We start from the raw sequence: 14,617 nt of genomic DNA, 5'->3' as shown, positions 1-14,617 counted from the left end.
TAGACCAAAATGTTTCACAATTGAATGTATGGCCTGCTTTAGAGAGTTTTAAATAACTTAAACCCTTTATTATTTCTCGGTATAAGTAGTCTAGTGGTAACGGATGAACATACAGGAAAAGTGTGTGCAAGGTAACGAATAACATGGCACGGGATATGAGGAACATATGATCAGTAGTAGCGTTTGGAATGTGAGCATTCTATCACAACAACTGTCTGCATAGGGAAAGATCATCCACGTAATTATCGAAGAGTACTAAAACGTAATTTATAACAATTAGATATGAAATATAAAATATAAAAATACAAAGCACTAGTTAGGCCCAAACTTGAATACTGCTCTTCCATTTGGGATCCACACAACACAAACCAAATTAAACAAATAGAAAAAACACAACGAAGAGCAGCACGCTACGTACAAAACAGATACCACAACACTAGTTCCGTAACAGACATGATCCACACACTTCAATGGCCAACACTACAAACACGACGCTTATACACTAGAATTATCCTTTTTTACAAAATTATACACAGAATCGTAGCTTTAAACCCAACACATATACTCACACCTGTAGACCCCCGCACCAGACAGGTACACCCGTACGCATACAAATACATATCTGCTACAAAGGACACCTACAAATACTCATTCTTCCCACACACAGTAACACAATGGAATCTCCTCCCCTTAGCAGCAGTCCAATGCACAACACTAGAGGACTTCAAGGCACACTTACCCTACACAGCCCTTGAAGCCCTCATCACACACTAGTACATACACCAGATTTTAACTTTTTATCTATACCTTGCACAAAAGAAATCACAAAAAAAAATAACCCCCCACCCCTAATCACTATAAATAACCCCTTCACGCCTCTACAATAGGACCCCCGATGGCATAATCATCAAACTGATGGAGCCCTCGTATATAAAGAAGAAGAAAGAAGAAGAAACTAATCACAGGAGCGATATTCTGAGTATATTTTTCGCTTACATAATACACATATGTATCACGTGTTACACAAAAATGCACTATCGTCATTATCTAAATAACGAAACGTGATGATTCGTCTCAGTCACCATCTACTTAAATGTAATTATCCTCCGCCATCTTGTATGTTCTATCCAATTTCAATGTTCGGGCATGCCCGACTTGTATATCCAAGCACTTGGATATCGTGACACAATTTAGCAAGGTTTCCTGGCTGCCAAAAGAACGAAAGCAGACGTGCTACTAGAAGAAATAACAAAAGGCAGAGCATTGCAACTCCAAGGCAAATAGATAGAGTGGTGAGGCCTTCTGCAAATTCCCGTCTTCTTTGTTTCTTCTTGTAGTTTGTCTTCGACTGTTCTCCATAAGCCTAACAAAAAACAACATTGTTACATTTGACAGAGTTATAATCATACATACAGTAAACGTTAAAGCGGTAATATTATTTCACAATTTGCACGCTTTAAATTTAGCCCTAAATTATGATTGAGCTCACTGAAGTTTCTACAAATTGTTTTCAAATCATGAATGCGCTAATATATTAAAAGTCGACAATATACTTATTTTCAAGAGCGCTGAAAGAAGTTCGTTTACAGTATAGATTTCAAAAATTTGTAGAGGGGATGTGAATTTTAATCAATATTTATAAAAGGAAAAAAATACGCCTGCGTGGTATATGTTTTTTACATAATTTGAAACATCTAGTTAATTAAAAAATAAGTGTCAAGGTACCTCTTTTGCTTTCTTGTACGCAAACCAACCCAGTGGCAAGAACAAAATGACGGCAGCAATATGTCGATATTGGGGAAAACTCGGCGTATTAGAAACTACCTCCGAACCCTCCGATTCGTCCACAGCGTATGATGCCTCTAGTGGATTTACTTGCAAGAAAGGAGATTTACTAGAGACGTGTTCCTCAGTCTGATTGGTTTGACTTTCGTCTTTGTTAGAACTAAACAACGAATCGTCCGTCCTATAAGTTCCTCCTTGATAAGGCTCTTTGTCGAGAAATGGCGTCTTTAGCGTCTCTTCCGGGACATTATCTTCGGGGGTGTTGTTGATTGCAATATCACCGTTTTGCCGGGAATTTGATCTACTTCCAGCATATGGTACCGAATTGGATTCAACTGTCGGCTGGTCTTGAATCTCGTCTATGTCCGTTTCCAGATAACCACGATTTGTACCCACTTCAGGCATTTTTAAATCCTTAAATCTGAAATAGTATGCAATGAAAGAGTGTCATTAAGAAATATTTTAAAATTTCTCATTTACATACGGAAAAATATGGAGAAATGACTTTGTATGCAACGGTAACGACAGCAAATGTTTGAAAGAAAATGTATGTAGCATAATATTTTAAAAATAATGACGTCATCTACAAATATTTCAAACTAATCATTATCAAAGTGAGGGTTATTTTAACGATCCTATATATTAACTAAATCAGGCATATGCGAGTTACTTCCCCTAGCACTCCACACGGAATTAAACAATGGTCATCGCTTTTCCAGTACCGATGTATCACTATCCCTCTTTCCCTCTACATTCTAAGGTGCCACGCAGCTGAAATCATTGACCATATTATGCTACATAACATTGAAGATAAACTTAATATTACAATTTACATCTCAATTTTTAACATTGTCTGTTGCGTTTTATTTGATAAATATCGATATGATCAGACTCCGTATGGAGTCCTTCATCGTACCAAGTATATTGAAGGTATTTATATATACAGGTATTTTACTCAAATACAACAAAAACAACTTAGAAAATGTGGTACATATTGAATATATGGTGGGGGTTTTTGAGAAGCAATACAAATCTCCCTTTAATTCGACGAATAAGGCTATTCAGTGAAATCAACATCAAATTCCTATTACTATTGTGAGCATCTACATCCGGACAGACAAGATATTTAACACAAAATCCCGTAACCAACAGATCATTAATTAATATCCATGAGTCAGCATACTTGAGTTAATGCGCGAAACCATTGCAGCATCACCATCCTTCCAGACTAAAATGTCTGATACAGTGAGACCATCTGTGTCTACTATCCGGTATTGTATAAGGGTAAAGACGTTTTCCCATTTGTTCATATTTATCCTTAGCTCCCATTGTTCTGTGTTGAACCAATAACAGTCCTAAACAAAGGGAAAACCATCACGAACTCCCCCTCCCCGGAAGAGAGTGTATTACCTACCTTCATAAGGCAAGCCAACCTACATGTAATACGGAGGATTGTCAATCCTTATTCAATAAAATTGTGTTCGAAATCTTATTCATTATATAAGATATATATATATAGTATATGTTTTTATTACATACTTACTAATAAATATGGTTTTGTTTTTATATGCGATACGACACAATAGCTCTAACCCATTTCAGCCCTCGCCGTATCACACCTCAAAACCCGTATCAGCCCTCTCTGTATCATACCCCAAAATCCGTATCAGCCCTCTCTGTATCATACCCCAAAACCCGTATCAGCCCTCTCTGTATCACACCCCGAAACCCGTATCAGTCCTCGCCGTACCACACCCCAAAACCCGTATCAGCCCTCGCCCTAGCACACCCCAAAACCCGTATCAGCCCTCTCTGCATCACACCCCAAAACCCGTATCTTTCAAAAGAAAATCATATCGCAAGATAGTAGATCTATCCGTATATTATTAGTAAGTATGTAATAAACAGAATAAAACATGCCTTTTTCCATATCACACCAGGTACATGTATCTACCCTCGAAGGCCTTCGGGCTGATATTGGAGTCTCGGGTTAATACTGGGTGTGATATCGGAAAAGGTATTATTATTCTCCATATAAATTATATTTGTAAGACAGTCTGCATAAGCTTTATGATATAACTGTAATAATATATCTATATGGGATATATCTAATGAACGTTAAATATCTTGTATAATGTAGAAGATATTTCATAAACCAAACGGGATGTCTTATGATATCAAAAATGATATTCCACGTGAATGACAATTAAACAAATATTGTAAAATGATTGCTGCAAACGGAACGCGACTAATTATCTCAAAACAGTTACACCACGATATTAGATTAAACCTGTCTAACTCCGTGGTTACCTGTACACCAACATAACTATGTACCTGTCTATCGATACTCCCAGGTTATAAATTAGACAGGTAGTGTTAAACAAAACCAGTGTTAATCAGGGGGCGGATACAGGATTTTCGTAAGGGGAGACAGCCACAACAATTTTGTAAATAAATCGGAACGTGGAGACAACCCCTTCCCCCTCCTGCACGAACGCGCCAGTTCAATTCATTCTCCCTCTCAGGTTAGCCCCCTCACACAAACGATTTACTGTAAATTGTATCAATCTAAAATCTAACAACAATGCTTTGCTCTGTATTTTCCGGCAATTAGTCACACGACATGTAACAGTACTTAGATTTCCGGAGTCGTTTTTGCAGTGTTTATATGTACATAAAAAATGTCATGTAGAATATCCTATCTCTATCATATATACATATTTCAGATATGTGCATAAAGATTTCCGACCTATGGTAGATATACCCCTACTTGAATCAGATTCAGTATTCAATGATGATATAGATAATGTAGATTCATTATTCCTGAATGAATAGCATATATAATTCAGGAAAAAGAAATAATGACTTTTTGACGACATCTGCCACGCTAACATTTCTTATACACACATGATAATTGTCAACATCTTACTACTGAACTAGGAAAGGTTTGTTGAATAAAACGTTAATGCTGTTTCTTATATGCAGAATTACTTTCAGGTAAAGCAGGACCTGTATAGTTTTCCCCCTACTCCGCATAATTAATGTACAATCTGCGCCAAGAAAGTCGAAAAAGCTTTGCCAAATTAAAGTCAAGTATTACAACTCACCTGCTCACCTCTTCTGTGCAGACACTTTACAGCGCAGACGTCCTTCACATACAGCGCGTGCCTGTATACACATGAAAATAAACAGTCTGCATCCTAATTGTAAAGCGCAGATATATAGATGCCTTTTATATATTTTTTCGTTTTAAAATAACCTAGAATTTAATGTACTATGAAGAGCATAAGAATTTTTGTTTTTAGTGTAAGCATCATATAAATTTTGAGTATTATGAATGAATAATCATTATCGATAGGAATATACATATATACGTGTGTTTAGCAGAGGTACAGTTGGGGTAAATGCCTATATTCGAATTTGTCATTATTTACACACATGCACAAGTATTTTTATAAGTATATGTGTACAATAAATGCAGGATTTAAACAGTTTCTCAAGGTATGATGATTACTACAAAAAACATTTCTGATAATAAATATCCATTTAATGTTGTCTGGGTTCATGGCTGTCTATATGATAACCCTAATTCCCTCTAAAGCTAATGTGAACGCGATGCATCATGGCCAGGTTTTCCCGCAGCTCACCATCAACGTTAACGCTCTTAAGACATTCCGGCCACTTCATAACAGCGTCATAATACCGGAAAATCCTGTATGAAAGCGTAAAATCATGATAATGAATCACACTCTATACATATGTACAGGGCTTCACACATTTCTTCACGTTTTAAGTTCAAACCCGAAGAAAATCTGATAATTAATACCTGGTAGGTTACCGACGCATATTGCCGTCACGTTCCCGTCCTCGGAAAATGCAAGCAAGGTTTCCATCAAGTTTCCGTAGACGTATTCTTGCGGAACTTCCATTTCATTTTCACATAAGGATTTTGTTTATTTGAAAATTCAACGTCAGGTTGCCCTTGAAATAGTGGAGGACACGGGAAATGTTTCATTTGACCTTGAGTTGCGTCTCTCGTTTCATTTATCGCCTCTCCGGTCTCGTACAGACAACAAAGCTTTCCCCGAGTAACTGAAAAAGATAGCTATGAGTAAATTAAGAATGCCTGTCCCACTCCAAATAAAAATAAAACGCTATTGGGAACTATCCCGCTGTGGTTTTTAGTACATTCAGTTACCTCCCCTAGGTTTGTTTCGATAAAACTGCAGCGCGACTGAGCTAGGGGTACGACATAGTAGCTCTGGGCCTACTTGTATAAAACATCTAAACTCTTGAGATTTCCTCAAGTCTAAGATTTCCCATAGACAATATATTGCTTGAGATGTTTTATAAAAGTGGGCCCTGATGAATAGAGCGACAGTATAATTTGTGAACCTGTTGTGGGTTTTTACACTCAAAATTCTATTGTTAAATATTTTTTTGTTGATTGTATTTTTTTCTTCAAAGTTACCGTGCCTTAATCTGTCGGAAAAACTAGGGTGAAGAGTTAGGTAATAAAAATTTCATAAATATTATAAGCATATTGGTATGAAAAGATTTAAGATTCCAATGTCTCATACATTGTATATTTGACAAGTATAAGCGTGGGAAGCCTTCCCCCGAGTCACACTAATATAACAACAAGCATGTGACGTGTTGTTATCTAATTTGAAGTAAAAGTTCTGGAGATCCAAATATAAATTTATAAAATTCGTTTGGGGTCAGAGGTTATATTTACGTGTATCACAAGTTCAGAGGCAATATTTTACACAATAAACGTGTTTTCTTCTTAATTCATACAAATCTATTACGTCACCAGATTTGCTAAACGATATGCGTGACATTATTTGAACCGTCGAATTATTCACGGCATGTTAGAAAATGAAATTTAATTCCTTTTTGATTTTTATAATGTTTACACATTTCATACCCTGAGTGTGGTATTAACGGAAAGTTAATAAATTTTGCTATATATATATATATAAAAAAAAATGCCAGTTTTATCTTGCTGATAAGAAAAAAGTGCGAAGGTTATATAATTACATGTAGTACAATTGCAAAGGTATGGTTTCCATTTCAAAAATGATTTCCTATGCCAAATGATAGTTTCTGGCAGCTGTAGTGGGATCGTTAATGCTGGATTATTTTGTCTTTACTTATATGTGACATATAATAAGATTAATTTTCACATCGACCGATACTTATAGGCTGACGTGCTACTTTGCCGGATGCTGCCCGACCGGAAATGTTTACTTCTTCACCTCGCCGAACAGTTTGTTTAGAAACCTTTCGGTTTGTATGTATTTTAGGTGGAATCAATGTGGCTTTGTGTGAATGAATGAGTGATGTTCGTTATTAAGGGTTATTGAAAGGGACTATTAAAACAAATGGGATTAAAATGTGTTTTTTGATTGGTGCCATTCCTAAGACATCACACACACCCAACATCACCAACCCACATACACACATGCGCTCTTCCATCCAGGTCAGCACGAGTGATTGATATAAGTTTAAATTTGTTTACAACTATTGTTAAAGTGTATAACACGTCAGATTTGAGTGAGAGTTATCTTCCCTGTCACACACAGTCGGTCAACGGGTATGTCTTATCGTATGACATTGGCATAGGCCATTATGTCAATTTATGGACTGTTTAGTCACTCAAAAATAATAGGGACATCATCTATATACTTCACAAACGGGCCAGTAGCCCGATTTATCGGTTTATGAAAATATTCGACCTCATGACTTGTTTAACAGCTTTGGTCAAAACGATCACTAGAAAGAATCACTTTGCCGAATTTTGCCCATATTAGTGTCCTATGTTTCGTCAAAAAAAGATCGCTTGGTAGATTTCGTCAGACATGGGGCTGAATTTTGTCTTATGAGACCGTTTAATATACGTTTGGAGTCTGGACAAGGTGTTCACGGATCGCGTTGGACCGATGGTTGAGTTACATAGTAAAAATAATAAGGTGTGGGGCCGATGGGGTGTGAGGTTTTCAAAGTGACCTTTTGTTTTGGTGTTGTTATACAATTTGAAAGTAAAAATCTGGAGATTGAAACGTGGTCCAAATACAAATTTATTAAAATAACTTTCTCTATGTCTGTGGGGGATTTCTGGAGTATTCCAACCACTCTCGCTCACCTAAAATCCAAGGCCCAAATTATTACACGTCTTATACGCTTTTGCCAATTGCATAACTCTAATAATGTTAAAATGCTACTGTTAGCTTTTAATTTATAATTATGTACATATATGTAATACTTAAACAGTCTAGAGTGATCGGGGAAGAGTTAGTGTCTCGTAAGTCTAATATAGTAGACTGGATGTAAGGTTGGGTGACAGACATATTTTAGAGATTGTAATACTTGTACCTTTTACAGGTGTGTTCTCCTTTCTCCCACTTTTTTAAAAACACATAGAGGCAGTAATGTTGTGATAGCAGTTATAGTCTGTTTCATATATATTTTGCCTGTGTTCTCCCACATTACCTGTATCATATATACAGTACTGTCCTATACATATAGCTTTGATATAGTATCTTTTCATCATTTTTAGCCATATTTTCATATCATATACCATTTTCATCAGCTAGATCTATACAAAACAGTTACCTGAAATTCACAAATATTATATATATGTATAGATGATAATGCTTTGATTAATTAAATTTTAATTTTAATAGATTTAATTTAGGGTGAAGCCAATTCATATTGATGCATTATTTACAGAGAATCTTTTTTACCAATAAATGCGTCTTCGGCGTGATTATTAATAACTTAGTATCACTCATTAGATTATTTTTATTTTCCCCTAAAACATAATTATTAGCTATGTTTCTTCTTGATAACCCATATTTTAACCTGAAAATATTTTTAATTTCTTATTACATGTACTTAGTCCTTGTTGCAATAATGCAATTACCATTGAATGGAAAAGGTAATAATCATTATAAATTTAAGGCATGCTATATAGGAAGTCTGTAAGTAAATGAGCATTTTGCTGACTTTGGAATATAAGGGCCTGTCAAACAAGTCATTAGGGGAAGTAACTCGACAGCTGACAAAACATACTTGCGCCCGACAGAGGCGGAATACGAAACCTGGATATGGCTTGGGTCCACTGATATTTCTAGTTGATAATAATGAATCTTAACACCTGATGATTTTGGGTCCATCAACTGACCACTTTACTGGTGAGCATTGAGTCGACAATTAATTATACAAGTATATAAGCTTATTAAGGGACATATAAGCTGACAGTTTGCAAAGCGATTAATCACTATTAATAGAAATTCATTCTCTGTCCGGTAATAAAAAAGTGAATACATTTCATAACCTTAATGTTCGTCACTTAATTGATGCTGTGGTGATTAAACAAGTGATATTGTCCAAGCTGTATGTTTTGTAAGTATAAAAGGAAGTTGAGGGTCTCACATACTCCCCATCAACCACCAACATGGCAAATGCACAAATTCAAGTGACGTTTCTTCGTAACAAGTTTGGAAGACAGAACATCGCGTACAACGGATATATTTACTGTGTTAACAGAGGTGAGCGTGTATATTGGAGATGTATCATCCCCAACTGTCCAGCTACCCTTAGTACCCGAAACAACACCCCTACTGGAAACGGCCGCCATCCCACATCTACAGCAGCATCCGCGTCTTCCAGGAAATACAAGCCAGCAACGAGATAACGTGCATCCAACACGCAGCAGGAGGACAACTCAGACCAAGAGCAAAACGCCACTGTAACTGTCTATACTGATTACAATTGTTATAAATTGCTTGCTAAATTTAGTTATATTTTATGAAAAATATATATAACATACATGTAAATGTATAATAAAAATGTATAAAATTGATTTAATATAAAATTAATAAAAGCTGGTTTTCAATTAATGTATTTTGATGTGTTTTTATTAAGTAATAACTGGAATCTTGTATATATTTATTCATAATTCCAGTATATATTACAAAAATCAGGATATATATTTGTTAAATATTCCTATAACTAACACAGTATTTCCTATTGGTGAACAGGTAAATACAGGTAAATAATCTACCTGTACTATACCAGAACTGACTATAATGACACCTATTGTTTTCCAATGTTTATATAATTCCTTTGATCAGAAAAAAGTGGGAGAAAGGAGAACAAACCCTTTTACACGTGACACTATAATAAACTAATTTGAATTCGATATTACAAGCATAATCATGTCGTAAGTACATTTACACAATAGCAGTTAAGTAATTAGCTTGAGTGACATCGGTCATTCATAGCAATCCGCCTTTCAGAGCCAGGCCCTACCCGACCAGGTACATGTAAGTCAATTTAGCTGTCCTTTGTCTGAGACTGAATGCAGTGTCCGATCTGGTATGCCCAGTTAATCCTGTTATGTAATATAATTAAGTTAAAATGTAAATAGTGTACGATAGACATAGTTAATGCAAAAGTTAATCTGACAACAATAGTTCAAATAAATTATACATGTCGCCTTCGACGGAAAAGCTTCGTAATTAGAACTTATCTAAATTGACACAAGTTAGGGAGAGTTAATGATACAAGCATTTTACATAAAATAGTTCCAGCATATTATTATTGTGGTCACTCGATAGAGCAAATTAAATGAAAGTTTTTAGTTTAAACTACGCCAAATAACGAATATTACCGTCGATGTTGCGGTATCTGTGATGTAAAGGATGCCGTTGGAAGCACGGTCCCACTACAAACAAGAACACAATACGTCTCCAGCACACATGCAGGCATACACACATATGGAGATATTAGTCAGGTGGCATAGGACTAGTAGTTAGCGCCTGATTAGGCAGCTCCTGCGAATTCCTCAAAAAATGTTTATCCTAATTGTATTAATTATATATCTATGTACTGTAAAGCGCTTTAGAGTGACTAAACTTTAGCTAGATAGGGCGCTATATCAAATGTTGTATATATTATATAATAAGTTATAAAATTAAAGTTCAAATTTAGCACTTTTATTATAAAATTCTTTGATATATTCTCCCCTAATTCCCTAATGCATATGACCATATGACCAGCTTTGACAACATTTTGAAGTACCGACATCCTTCAATGTACGATATTTACCAATGAGCATTAAATTGTTCCACCCCTTGCTAACTGTCTTCTTATTTGCAACACACTATTTGTATATGACTAAGTTCAAAACGTTTGATTTTATAAATGCAAGAGAGAAGTTCTATTAAGTTGGATGAATTGATTGTTACGTCATATGTTTGTGTGAGAAAAGTACGTCGTTTTCTCAAAAATTGATGACGTTACTCTCACAAACAAATGACGTAACAATCAATACCTGCTCACAAGAGCAGATAACTCTGCAATACGAAAAAACGGAATAGTGTCATCTGTCAATATTTTAACACTTGTGTGTTGTATTCATATAGCAGAAAATAATTCAAAAATAAATGGAGGGGGGCTAGTATAGGTCCTTGAGGAACACCTGTTATATAACGTTGATGTAGCAATGTGATGTTATATTCTTTAATGAATTATTGCCCTTGGGTAAGTTATAATTTCAAACAGAAGCCAGCTGTACGTGTGATGGGATCTTCCTAAATTTCACTTTGTGTATGTCAATGACCTGTTTAAAGCGGAACTTACAAGCATTAATTATATATGCAGGTAAAGCTTTAATCTGTTATATCGGGGAATCTGGTTTAAGAATATATTAAATGAAAACAAAAATTAACCAGGACTAAAATAGCATGTACATGAAACGACGCTAGTGATTTCTACGTATAGATAGATACTGTTTAAAAGGATCACCGTACCACTGCCAAAACTGTAGCTAAGTATGACTATAGCTTTGATAACTAAGTCCTGAAAAGAATACCAGTCTATGTGGGATTTTTATGAGAACTAAAAAGATAACATTAATAAAATTATAATTACAATCAACAACAGTGTTCTAGTGGAAAAAACCCAACGCAGGCTCGACCCGGATTCGAACACCGATCTTCAGGTTGGTAAACTATAAATTGCTCTCCAGAATATACAAACATTCCAGTGTTGGTACACATGATCTCAATACTGTTGATTTCACATGCAGATTTATTGGAGATGTTTAACCATTGCATACATAACTATGCTTGTATCGAAGATACGCGTGTTGTGTAGAAGAATTTGGGTCATGTGCAAGACGTACATGTATTTTGTATAAGATATCCATAGGTGAAGGATATCATCAACATTCAAGGCGTCGAACTCGGAACCTATCCACTATTGATCCTATATTCTGCTAATGTATTTACTTTTTAAATTATTGGTTAATTATTACTTATTGATTTTCAAATAAAGCATCCAGTCGACGTTACTCTCCCAAACAAATGACGTAACAATCAATACCTGCTCATAAGAGAAGATAACTCTGCAATACGCAAAGACGGACAATGTCAATCTCAGAACTAGTGAATACGAAAAATGTTAACATGTTAAGAAATTATGCAAATTTTCTTCTCTGTACAAAGTTAAAGTTTGAAAGGTGAATGGCTTACATTTCGATTGCCAAATAATTGTTGTCTAGCCAACAACAATACTGACCCTGTTGTCCGGAGTATGGACCGGTATATGTACACAATGATGGCATGCCATTTCACTCAAGCATGACTATGATAAGGAAACAATTAACACGGTCGATCTGTCACGACTAACTACTGGACAGCATTGTATCAAACTGTCGAACTCATCTACGTTGTGTGACTGCCCAATGGTGACTTTTATTACACCGACGGTCATCAATTACGTTACCTTATACGTAGTTAAAGGACAAAAAAAGGACCGCGGTACGTATAGAGAACACTTTATAGACGATCAACAGAGCGATAGCTGTGTAATTACATTTGATCAATTTGTAGACAGACAATAGGATTGGAGAAGGTTACCAACGGAAGAGACTGCCCGCCATAGTGGAATTTCGTAGCATCCGTTATTGGAAAACTGGTAAGTAACATACATAAATAAGTCATGTGCTATCTACGTTCGTAGTGTATCTCAATGTATACTAATATATATATATATATTAATAAGTTTTACAACTATTATGCAACTTATCAAACTATATTAATCACTGTTGTTGATGGTATCACGCGGGGGTCTTGAAGTTTAATGTTTAAGGTATTTTACAACAAAATATATGAAATAAGTATCCTTTCACGGGGGTTTTATGATACCACGGAATTAGATTAGATCCGTGATGAAACATTAATGAATCAAGGAGTGAATATTACGTTTTACTTTTAACAACCCCGTTATATCCTTATGGAGGGTAATTATATGACTACGAGCAAAATACAAATACAGATCAAATGTAACAATATAGATGATGGGATCGATGTACTTCAGTAATTGCTGGGATCAAGCTATGAAATGACAGCGAACAGGGGTGATATAAGGCGCAAGTAGTGGTAAGGACAAATCAAAAATATCTGTGTTTCAGGTATCCCGACCTACCCTTGGTTTTCCTGCTGATTTTAAAACCTACATGTATCTTACATTAATAGCCAGATAAAGCTCACAGCCACTCATTCTACCTGTTCTTGGAGTGTGACCTTATTCCCGACAAACTAATAGCGATTTTATGGAAATACATTGTTAATTTTCTATAAAGAATAATATTGATTCATGAAATCAAGAAAAGGAAAATTGAAATAGAATGACTTGCCTACCGACCTTCCCTATTTACACAGCCACTCATTAAAATGTACGCTCTTCCTGTTCTTGTAGTGTGACCCTATTCCCGACAAACTTATAGCGATTGTGTGGAAATACATTGTAAATTTTTTATAAAGAACAATATTCATGAGAAAAAAACCCCGCCTACCGACCTTCCCTATTAACGAGCATATTGTTTGTTTGGCATATAAGGTAAAATGCTATGTCCAATCATGGCAGATAATTGCATTGTATTATATATGTAGACTACACGACCGTACAGGGAGCATCGATATCTGCCACATGTATATTTCATACACCCACCTGGTCAGACATCTTCGGCCCCAGGTGTAAATCGCACGTTACATTGGGACCGAAGTTGATGGTCAGACTGGATTATGTACTCTATACTGGCATTACAACAAAATGTATCTTTATCTAAATAGTCACAAAAGGATTGGGCCGACAGCCCGAGGCACGGTCCTCACTGTGTGTAGTCGTTGGTACTTTATTGTAGTCGTGTGTACTGTTCGTAGAGATATAGCGCGCTGTTTGTGAATTGTACGACTATTTTAATGAGTCCACTGTTAGTTTAAACTTTATTTCATATATCGGTATAATATTCCAGTAATATAAACATGATAAACATATAGGATTCGAAAACAAGTACAAAGTATTTATGTTAATCCGTCTCCTTTTTGAAATATGTCGATTTATAGATATAAGTATATGGAAGAATCTCATATGCATGTGATCATGACTACATGTACATAACAAACAATTGTTAAGGCCGGAGCCTGACGCCTATCAGAGAAATAATTAATTACATAGTTTTTCGTAAAAAAACTCACATGAAAAGAAAAGTAAACATGTGTAGCTATTTTTGGACATCTGGACAAAACACTATTGAATTATAGACAAGTATTTTAAGTCCCCGAACATGCAAGTGACAAACGCTAACAATGCGGTCAATTAGTGGGCTTGACCACACAAAGAAACCAGAGTTAGACAGGCTGACCAGATCTTAGGTACGCCAACACATCGCACATGCGTAAACTGAGTTGTATGCACTAATCCCTAATTGGGGCACCTCATTGGATGAGCGGACAGAGAGGTTAGTTCTAAGTATGCG

At 35.8% G+C, this 14,617-nt stretch overlaps 2 protein-coding genes across 3 annotated transcripts in view; one reads left to right on the top strand and one right to left on the bottom strand.

The window, feature by feature from the left end:
* Positions 1-814: 814 nt before the first annotated feature.
* LOC110459895 lies at positions 815-5,761 on the bottom strand. Of its 2 annotated transcripts, XM_021512375.1 has the most exons (4): positions 5,612-5,761; positions 4,893-4,953; positions 1,726-2,206; positions 815-1,363 (listed from the first exon to the last, which is right to left on the bottom strand). In XM_021512375.1, exons 3-4 carry the CDS (start codon positions 2,188-2,190, stop codon positions 1,124-1,126), a joined length of 705 nt encoding a protein of 234 aa, XP_021368050.1. In that variant the 5' UTR covers positions 2,191-2,206; positions 4,893-4,953; positions 5,612-5,761; the 3' UTR covers positions 815-1,123. The 2 variants fall into 2 exon arrangements, with proteins under 2 accessions (XP_021368050.1, XP_021368049.1); XM_021512374.1 differs by lacking the exon at positions 5,612-5,761 and having other exon boundaries at positions 4,893-5,108.
* A 6,730-nt stretch (positions 5,762-12,491) lies between these two features.
* The window catches only part of LOC110459894 (alpha-1,3-mannosyl-glycoprotein 4-beta-N-acetylglucosaminyltransferase C-like), a 61,499-nt gene continuing 59,373 nt past the window's right edge, over positions 12,492-14,617 (top strand). The window contains exon 1 of the mRNA XM_021512373.1: positions 12,492-12,774. The gene's annotated coding sequence lies outside the window, so the exon portion shown is untranslated. The remainder of the gene's footprint in view (positions 12,775-14,617) is intronic.

This window comes from Mizuhopecten yessoensis, unplaced genomic scaffold (assembly GCF_002113885.1).
Source record: "Mizuhopecten yessoensis strain PY_sf001 unplaced genomic scaffold, ASM211388v2 scaffold10275, whole genome shotgun sequence".
Taxonomy (NCBI): Eukaryota; Metazoa; Mollusca; class Bivalvia; order Pectinida; family Pectinidae; genus Mizuhopecten; species Mizuhopecten yessoensis.
This window is presented reverse-complemented; position numbering and strand designations above follow the sequence as displayed.

Coding starts and splice junctions, on each gene's coding strand:
- LOC110459895 (XM_021512375.1), bottom strand. CDS start 2,190: ATGCCTGAAGTGGGTACAAATCGTGGTTATCTGGAAACGGACATAGAC. Junction 1,364..1,725: donor CGTACAAGAAAGCAAAAGAG/GTACCTTGACAC, acceptor GTTTTTTGTTAG/GCTTATGGAGAACAGTCGAA.